This window comes from Alosa sapidissima, chromosome 23, assembly GCF_018492685.1.
Source record: "Alosa sapidissima isolate fAloSap1 chromosome 23, fAloSap1.pri, whole genome shotgun sequence".
NCBI lineage: Eukaryota > Metazoa > Chordata > Actinopteri > Clupeiformes > Clupeidae > Alosa > Alosa sapidissima.
This window is the reverse complement of record NC_055979.1, coordinates 9,482,454-9,492,453: the sequence shown is the minus strand read 5'-3', so window position 1 is coordinate 9,492,453 and position 10,000 is coordinate 9,482,454. Positions and strand designations below refer to the sequence as shown.

General features: G+C 43.4%; 1 protein-coding gene across 1 annotated transcript in view; it reads left to right on the top strand.

Annotated features, from left to right (window-relative positions):
• The window catches only part of ahr2 (aryl hydrocarbon receptor 2), a 105,159-nt gene that overhangs the window by 76,750 nt on the left and 18,409 nt on the right, over positions 1-10,000 (top strand). Inside the window, exon 3 of the mRNA XM_042079748.1 lies at positions 4,817-4,929. Coding sequence (XP_041935682.1) covers positions 4,817-4,929 — 113 coding nt within the window. The remainder of the gene's footprint in view (positions 1-4,816; positions 4,930-10,000) is intronic.

Sequence of the window (10,000 nt, the reverse complement as noted above, 5' to 3'; positions counted from 1 at the left end):
CTCACACTCATACAACGCAGTTCTTATCCTGTTCTTACTGTAACAGAGCTACACACATTTACTCTACCACTACTCTCCAGAGAGAGAGAGAGAGAGAGAGAGAGAGAAAGTGCATCACAGAAAAGAATAATCAGAGAGAGAGAAAAAAACTGAGTGACAGTGAGTCAGAGATGGAGAGAGAGATATATGAGCTGTTAGAGATGGAGGGAGTTCCAGTGTGTGTGTGTGTGTCTGTGTGTGTGTGTGTATGTGGGAGAGAGAGAGGAGAGAGTATATCACAGAAAAGAATATAGAATATAGAATTAAGAATATAATTAGAGAGAGAAAAACAGAGACAGTGAATGAAAGAGATGGAGAGAGAGATATGAACTGTGAAAGATGGAGGGAGTTCCAGTGAGAGAGGGAAAGAGAGAAACAGAGGAGAAGAGAAAGATAAGTAGCTAAGGAGAAAGAGAGAGAGAGAGAGAGAGAGAGAGAAAGACAGAGAAGAAGCAAAAGAGAAGTTGTTAAGGAGAGGGGAGAGAGAGAGGGAGAGAGAGAGAAGAAGATAAAGAGAAGCAGCTAAGGAGAGAGAGAGGGGAGAGAGAGAGAAGAAGATAAAGAGAAGCAGCTAAAGAGAGGGAGAGGGAGCCAAGCCGGTGAGTCATGGCTTTAGTGTGGTGTCAGTGTTTCGCGTCAGCGTGGAGGTTAACCCTCGCGACCAAGAGGGAGGACCACAGATGTGAACGATACAAAAAAACACTCTCATAAAACTTACCGAGCTGCTCCAGCAACTGCAGCAAACACTGCTCATACATAAACACACACACAACCAACCACACACACACACAGACACACACACACACACACACACACACAACCACACACTCAGCCCCAGACAGAGAAAGCTTCCACAGCAGAAACCAGACACACACTTCCTGTGTGGTGCTTGCCGTCCCAACATGCATTGCTCTGTGCTTTAGCGACACTCAAACAAGCGGCTCTCTTATTTTCCAGCTGCACTGTCTAACCTCTGTGCTAGTTCATTTATCTGCAGCAACAACAACAACAACACACAAAGCTGTTCATTTTTCTTTTTGATTTGCTTCTAAATCTCCATCTTTTAGTGCTGACTAGGGTGGCACATTGTGACTGTGGTACCGTGTGTGTGTGTGTTATGTTTGTGTGTGTGTATGTGTGTGTGCGCCAAACCCTCTTGTGGCTTCTCCTCCTTCCTCCTCTGTTCCCCGTCGTTGCGTTGGGCCTGCGCTAAGCAGTGCAGCACATGGAGGCTTCTGCTCAAGCGTCAGTATCGATAGGCCCCGTCCCTCGTTTCAAGTGGTTCCACTCTCTGGGCGCACATATCCCCCCTCTGAATTATCACACAACATCTGCGTCCTGTGGAAAAGATATTTTTGGTCTGGAACTGGAAATGTTGTTTTGTGTGTGTGTGTGTGTGTGTGTGTGTGTGTGTGTGTGTGTGTGTGGTGTGTGTGTGTGTGTGTGTGTGTGTGTGTGTGTGTGTATGTTTCTCCCTCCCCCCCTTCTCTCTCTCTCTTGCTGTGTCCTATTTCTTCTGTTGTATGTGCAAGGTTAGGTTGTCCTTTCTGTTGTGATACTCTGGGATAGATTAGCGTTAGCGCAGGGTTAGCGCTGGCTCCTGAAATAGCTCATGGGCTCTGGTTGTGCGTCTGCACTAGTTTGCAGAGGAAATGAGCGAGACACACCCTATCTGCCTTTTTGCAGCGTGACCTTAGCTCCCTGCACCCCACCAGGCTAACCAACCAACCGAAATGCCCAGCACCAAACACCACTAGCCCATAAACATGCCACACACACACACACACACACACACACACATACACACACACACACACACACACACACACACACACACACACACACACACATGCACACAACTCTATTCTCAACCCACAAACCACAACTGTGCATCTGAACCCCTGCTCTTCTACCATACAGGCACCTTGCTTGTACGTGCATTTGTTTGCACCAAGCCTACATTACATGTACATATTCAGCTAACACCAATGACTGTATATGACTGCAACTGCAACACTGCTGATCGCAAGGCCTCCAAAGAGTAGTGAAATTTGCCCAAAGGACTATTGACTCCCAACTCCCCTCCATCCACAACATATCATAAACGCTGTACAAACAAAGCCAAATCCATTGTCAAGGATGCCACCCACCCAAACCATTATATATACATTTACTCCTGCACTGTTTTATCAATGCCCTTGCACTGCCAACACCCAAAACTGCACAATATATTTATATTTTTATATTTCATTACCTGCCCATAAACCTGTGCAATATACATGTGTGTGTATATGTATATATAGAATGTCTTTTTATACTCTCTGAACATAACCCTCTATACTCCTTATCTGTCACTGTAGGCACGCATCTGGAAAACCTGTATTTATCTAACTACACTGTTGTACATAACTAATCTCTATCGTCTACATAACTGCACAGAATACTATACTCAACCTGCTCTTTGGTATTTATTGCTTCTTCTGCACTTCTGATTGGATGTCAGCTGCATTTCATTGGTTTGGTACCTCTACTCTGCTAAATGACAATAAAGTTTAATCTAATTTAATCTAATCTAATAGATATTGATTAGCTAACACAGTAATGAATGAACTCACAGTAACATGATGTATTCAGTTAGGCAGTAGGCTATATTGCAGTTTTGAGTGAACAAAACAAAAGATGGTTTTAAGTGCAGATGAGTTTATGTGTGTGAGTATTGTTGTCGAGGCCTTTGGGTCGGTGCAGCGCTGCACAGTTTGAACTCTCCCCAGCTTGCTCTAAAACTCTATTGTGCACCTATATGGAACAGCAGCTTTCAGTTTCTATCATTCTTCCCCTGCGTCTCCATTTGCCCAGTGCCCTTGTACCCCCACCCCCACTATGTCACCTCCTCGCCCTCCATCTGCCCCCCCCCCCCCTGGTGCCCCCGTACCCCCACCCCCCTGTGGTCACTTCCTCCCCCTGTGTGCGACCTTGTCCAGCTGGGTAGAAGAAAGCCCAGAGGCCTTTGCTGTGTTGATTTATGATCTGGCATGAAGGCCCGGCCTCGTCTCAGAAGCCATGAGCACAAAGTGACCGTTTGTTCTGGTCAGTCCGCGTCAATGTCAGGTCGGGCCGAGGCGGGCTGGGACGAGAGCTGAGTCGGCTGGAACAAGGTGCCGCCTGTTCTGGGCTCGCTGTGGGGAGAGAGGCCTGGTTGTAGCTCACTTCCTGTCTGGAGCACGGGGGCTGGAAAGACTCCATTGATGGGCCTCACACTGTCTGTCTGTCTGTCTGATTCTGTGTGTCTGCGTCCCTGCGTCTGACGCAAACATCCCCACAAACTGACTGTCTGTGTGTCTGCCCGTCTGTCTGAGTGACTCTGTCTGTCTGTCTGTGTGTGTGTCTGCCTGGCTGTCTGAGTGACACTGTGTCTACCTCACTGCGTCTTGATTTTTGTTCTTATTACTTGTTTTGGAGCCTACGCACTGACAAAGACAATAGCCACCGTCAAAGGCGCAGATCCTCTCTTTGGAAATTACCTCTCTGCGTCTGACACAAACATCCCAGCACACTGTCTATGTGATATGACTTTTCTGTCATTTCTGTCTGTGATATGTTTTTCCATCTCTATCTTTATCCTCAACCTACTTCTGTGTCCTTGCACTTGTACATTTCCTTTTTCTCCTCACATTTTACTTATCTAGTATCTATTAGTATCTAGATATTGATGGATCTTTTTACAGCTATTTATCTATTATCTGTTTATCCAGTTTCTAGTGAATATATTTATCCGGTATCTAGTATACACGGATAGCCAAGAAATAATGTATCAATTGTATCCTTTGGTTGACTCTGTTAGCTTACAGATGGCACTGTTGATAAAAAGACTTGCTTAAGATGCATTCCAATGTAGAGTTTTAAGCCAAACTCTTTGCAGCAACAGCCCTCTGACTTGAGCACACTTGGTGGGAGCAGATAAACTTGATAAGGAAGCCTCAAGCTGGCATGACAGATTTGGGTAAATTTCACAAGTCCATTTTCACGCCACAATCTCTCCTGAAATATCCGTTGGTGACACCATCACTGTGGCCCTGTTTAACCTGTGGGGTGACTCATTGGTGTCAGCAATAGATGTGCAAGATATAGATAACTGCTAGCTTGTGGCTGCACTTGTGAAATAAGGTTTTGAGGCTTTGCATGTGTCAGTACATCATCTAAAAGCACGTTTTAAGACAGACTTGCATGTGTGTGTGTGTGTGTGTGTGTGTGTGTGTGTTAGTGAGACAGGCCGGGGGACTCTCATGCTCTTAACAATGGGGTACATACAGTATTCATGTGCAGTGTAGATGCAAGGCTGCGTCCAGATTCATGCTAATAACAGCTAGGGGGGCCCCGATCCACATCTGGAGCAGCAAAAGTGTGTGTGTGTGGTGTGTGTATGTGTGTGGTGTGTATGTGTGTGTGTGTGTGTGTGTGTGTGTGTGTGGGGGGGGGGGGGTCTACACAAACACTAAATCAGGCCTAATCCCTCAGAGCAGAGAGAGAGCAGAGAGATAAATGAACAGTAGCTAATACATGCAAAGAGTGGAAGAGAGAAAGATAGAGAGAAAGAAAGAAAAACAAAGAAAGAAAGACTGATGGGTGGACTTTTTTGTGTGTAATGAAACCTGCCAACCTTGTAAAGAAAAAGAGAAAGATAAGGCTTAAGACTGTAAAGTTGTTACTTTTGTCTACCATGATTAATCGGCCTCTCCACTCTCTCTCCACTTCCTTCTTTCTCTCTCTCTCTCTCCAGCCACCATGAAGCCCAGCGTCGGTTGGCCAGGCCAGGGAGCATTTGGAACAAATGGACAGACCACCAGCAGCCTGGATGGGGTCAGCTTCTCAGAGGGAGACCTGCTGCTTCAGGTACACCTCTCAGACACACACACACACACACACACACACACACACACACACACACACACACACACACACACACACACACACACACACACACGCGTACGAGTGCACACACACATGCATGCATGCAACAGAACGCACTCAGGCCTATATACTGTCTGTAAACATGATCACACACAGATACACACCACACACACACACACACACACACACACACACACACTCAGAGTGAAGAGAGACGAGCTCAAATCCTCCAGTATCACGCAGTACCCATGACTCACATCCTCACAGCATATCAGGCAGGAGAAGACTTGCTCATCCGCTCCCACTCCTCTCTCTCTAGACTCACTCTTTCTGTTCACAACACACAGACCTACAGTACTGCATGAGGCACACACACACTCATGCTCACACACACACACACGTGACACACACACACACACACACACACGGGGGTCTCTCTGAGGGTCTCTCTCCTCTCTCTCTCTCTTCCATAGTTTCTTCTTTTTCTCCCTCTCAGACTTATTTCTCACAGACAGTATGTGTTTTGTTGAGTGTGTGTGTGGATGGGCAGGTTGTGTGTTTGTGTGTGTGTGTGTGTGGCTGCTTCCAAGACACATGAATCTCTCTCTCTCTCTCTCTCTCTCTCTCTCGGTCTGATGTAACAATGTGTTTACTGTAACAAGGAGCTAGCAGACGTCAAAGGTCAGAAATGAATTCCAAATCTGAGAATATCTTCAGAGCTGTCTCAAGCACAACATATTAACATGCTAACTGAGACCTAGCTGACTTAAATTGGGGCAACCTAACACCAGGCAGACATATAGGGCTAACTGTATGTCAGCTTAGATAAAAGCCTCCGCTGAATCATTAATGCAATGTAATCATTAGCAGCATGTTAAGAGCAGGTTTACAAAGAGAATGCAAATCAGGAGGCTAACACAAAGCACAGAGTTGGGTACTACCAGCTACCAGCAGGCTATAAGAAGGAGGCCAACTGGTAGCACTAAATGTAAGCTAACTATAGTACTAAGCATTGTTCTGAAGTAGGATTGCTAAGAACAGGTTTGATAAGGGCATGGAAGCTAAGTGTACTCTAACTGACACCATGCAAGCTAATTGAAAGGAGGCCAAGGATGACTGAGGATGACTAAGACCATTGACAAAGAGTAGTTTATACAGTATAAGAGTATGGGACTTAATCACTGGAGTCAATGAAGCTATTCTACTGGGAGCAAACCAGTCTACCTCTGCCCGAGGCTATTGGTTGAGTAGTCAGACGAGACATGCATGACCTCTTAAAACGATCCTGCATCTTCGCATCACTCACAAGCACAGCATGAGCACAGTCTAGTTGGAGAATACTTTCCTTTGTCTCATTCCTGTTGACTGGGCGAAGGGTGAGGCGACTTGACCGTCATGGGAACGGTGTCCACAGTCTTCGTTGTGCAACATGGAGTGATTATCCGCAATTAAACGATTATCCCCCTGGTGACATGAAACAGTCAATCTCTATCTATCTATCTATCTATCTATCTATCTATCTATCTATCTATGTACCTATATCTGTCTACATATTGTCTATATATGTCTATCTATCTATATATCTATCTATTTATGTACCTATATATGTCTATCTATCTATATATCTATCTATCTACTGTATGTACCTATATCTGTCTACATATTGTCTCTATCTATCTATCTATCTATCTATCTATCTATCTATCTGTCTATCTATCTATCTATCTATCTATCTATCTATCTATCTACAGAGATGGCAAAAGTACTCACTTCCCGTACTCAAGTAGAAGTACAAATACTTGTGTTAAAAAATACTCTGGTAAAAGTAGAAGTACTGATTTAACTTCTTTACTCAAGTAAAAGTAACAAAGTACAGGCTTGGAAATGTACTTAAAGTATAAAAGTAAAGTAGTCTTGTGAATGACAATCATTTTTTATGCAACGGTACCTGGACCACACAAATGAGTGCAAAAGTGCCAGTCTCTCTTTTTAAATCTTCCCCTTATAACCTGTTGAGCCATTTCTAGGCTTTCCCCCCCAACATTGCACTGCCTACTTCAGAGGGCAATGTGTTCTTTTGGCCTACCATCAAATGCTGGACATCTAAAGCTAAGATCCTGTAGTTTCTTAGGAAGCACTGGCACAGAGTTACAGAGCCTAGAAGATTGTTTTTTCTTTCTGCCGGATAACAAGCATCTCTGAACTGACCACATTTCAGCCCTCTAGGTCATTTGATATGATTTTAGAAACACAACTGAGCCCTAGCACCAGGTCTTCTGAAGCTGTGTGCAAAAGTAGATCAATATAGAATGAAAAATGAATACTTTAGACCATTATTTGTTAACCCTTAAAGGTGTAGGTTTTTGAACGTTCTAAGTTCCGCAACAATTGAAGGTTCTAAAATTCTATGTTGAATTCAATGAACCCAGATATTCTTTAGAACGTTAATTTCTCAACATTCCTGTCACACCAGTGTGACGGTACTCCTTTAAGGGTTAAGGTATTCTCATGCGTTTTGTAAAATGTCCTTTTTGCCCCTTTTGGTTACCCAAAATGCATACTGACAATAAAAGTATGCATTTCTGAGGTTTCTTGTATACTATTTGGATTGTATGTCAGGTTCTGATATAGAATGACTACACAAAATGGAATCACAAAAGTCTCTATTTTTGCATTTTCTTTCATGGGTGTGTATAAGATGGACTATACGTCTGCACAACTAATATTGGATAAAACAACATCATGGCTATTGAATTCCTATGGATTCCTGTGAATTCAAGACCAGGAATGTAGTTGTAAAATAAGAGGTGGGTAAACTATGAATTCTGTGATAACGGTAAGGTGGACCGCTGCACCATGCGGTATCAGATTTTTTTTAAAGAAATTCTGAACATGTTTGATGATGGTGGAGGTTATTGTCCAATGTTTATAACAATTCAAGTTCATAGAGTGTTGATGAGTATACATATTGTAATTGTGGATAATACAGTGTAATTTTTAAATGTTAACAGTTGTAGGTGAATAAACTCTTTTGAGAGGTGGATAAACTCTAATAAGTGGTGGATAAACTATTTCTGAAATTTCAGAGGTGGGTAAACCATTTACTTGCATTTAGCCTCCATTACATCCCTGTTCAAGACCCAACATGCTGCATCTACTTATTGCTAAGAAAGGCTACACTGCAGCTAGAAGTTAGGGAAGCACCAAAGGCGAGGAGAGGAGGAGGGCATTTTTGACTAAATTTAATTGAGACATACTACTACGTGCTAACGTTAACGTTACTGCCATCCAGCTGCAATGATTTGCCGCGGAATCTGTCGAGTCATCTTGTAGTGGTGCGTCAAGTGCAACGTATATTCCCATCCAATTAGATTGAATTCGCTATTGATGATGCGAGGTAACTCCACTTAAAATTATTTGAAACTAAAGTAACAAGCCAGTTTTGCAAAATGTAAGAAGTAGAAAGTACCGATATTCGTGTTAAAATGTAAGGAGTAAAAGTTAAAAGTCGCCTCAAAAATAAATGATAAAGTAAAGTAAAAATATCTGAAAAATCTACTTGAGTACAGTAACGAAGTATTTGTACTTCGTTACTTCCTATCTCTGTCTATCTATCTATAGTAGGCCTATACATTCATCTATCTGTAGTAGGCCTACACATTAATCTATCTATAGTAGGCCTACACATTCATCTATCTATAGTAGGCCTACACATTCAAAAGCTCCTTGTTACAGTAAACACATTGTTACATCATGTCAGAGATGGAGGCTGTGTAAATGGATTTATTTTTGTTTTACTCACACCTACGTCTTGCTACCGGTGTGAATTCCATTTAATCACCCACCCCCCTCACACACACACACACACACACACACACACACACACACACACACACACACACACACCATACACCCCATACACACAAAATATACCTTTTTTAATTATTGGTTTCAATTTATTCTTAAAGTTGAGCCGGCTCTTGAGCCCAAGGAATTGCATTTCTAATTCCTTTTATGAATACATGACAATAAACTACTTGTGCATGTACTTGTAATTCCCCATAAGGAACACTCACCAGACCCAGGTCACCAGATCAGACTCATCAGGGCCAGATCTGGGCCATAAAACCCTATCAAGGTCCATGATTAGCTGCTGCAGAGCAAGCACGGTTTCATGTTTTAAGGTGTGTCCCTTCAGCAGTACAACATGGGCAAGAGGGCTTGTAGCAGAAGAAAGGAGGAGAAATCTGACCCTTGGCTGTTGTCAGAGAGCACAAAAAGAATGGGGGTGTCAACTCTAACTCCTCAAGCAGCTCTGCTCATTTTGCAGGTGTAAATAGTTAACCGGGCAGATCTGCTCTTCCCCTTTACTCCTCTCTGCTCCACTTTTCTCATCTCCTCACTGCTCTCTCCTCCTTTCTTCTCCTCTCTTCTCTTTTCTTCTCTTTTCTTATTTCTCTTCAACTTCCCTCTCTTCTCTTCTCCAGTCTCATCCTCTCCTCTCTTCTCCTATCTCCTCTCCTGTTTTCTCCTCTCTTCTCCTCTCCTGTCTTCTCTCTTCTCCTCTCCTGTCTTCTCTCTTCTCCTCTCCTGCCTTCTCTCTTCTCCTCTCCTCTCTTCTCCTCTTCTCTCCTCTCTTTTCTTCTCTTTCTCTCTTCTCTCTTTTCTTATCTCTTCTCCTAGTAAAGAACTGACGGAGTTCTGCTGGTATGTTAATCGACATAATTTAAAAATGAACAGCTCGTGTAAGTCATTGAGGATTCAACACCAGCTCCAAGCATCCAGGAGAGCTGTGACGACAGTCTAGTTAGAGCAGATTGGTGTTAGGGTAAAACACATGATAAACAGGTGAGAACCACAAGGTGGTGATACAGCCGTCATGCCAGTGCCTCACAGACTGAGCACACACACACACACACACACACACACACACACACACACACACACACACACACACACACACACACACACACATACACACACAGAGACTGAGCATAGTATACACAAATGGATGGAAAGTTGCAGTATGACCATTTACAATGACCAGAATGTC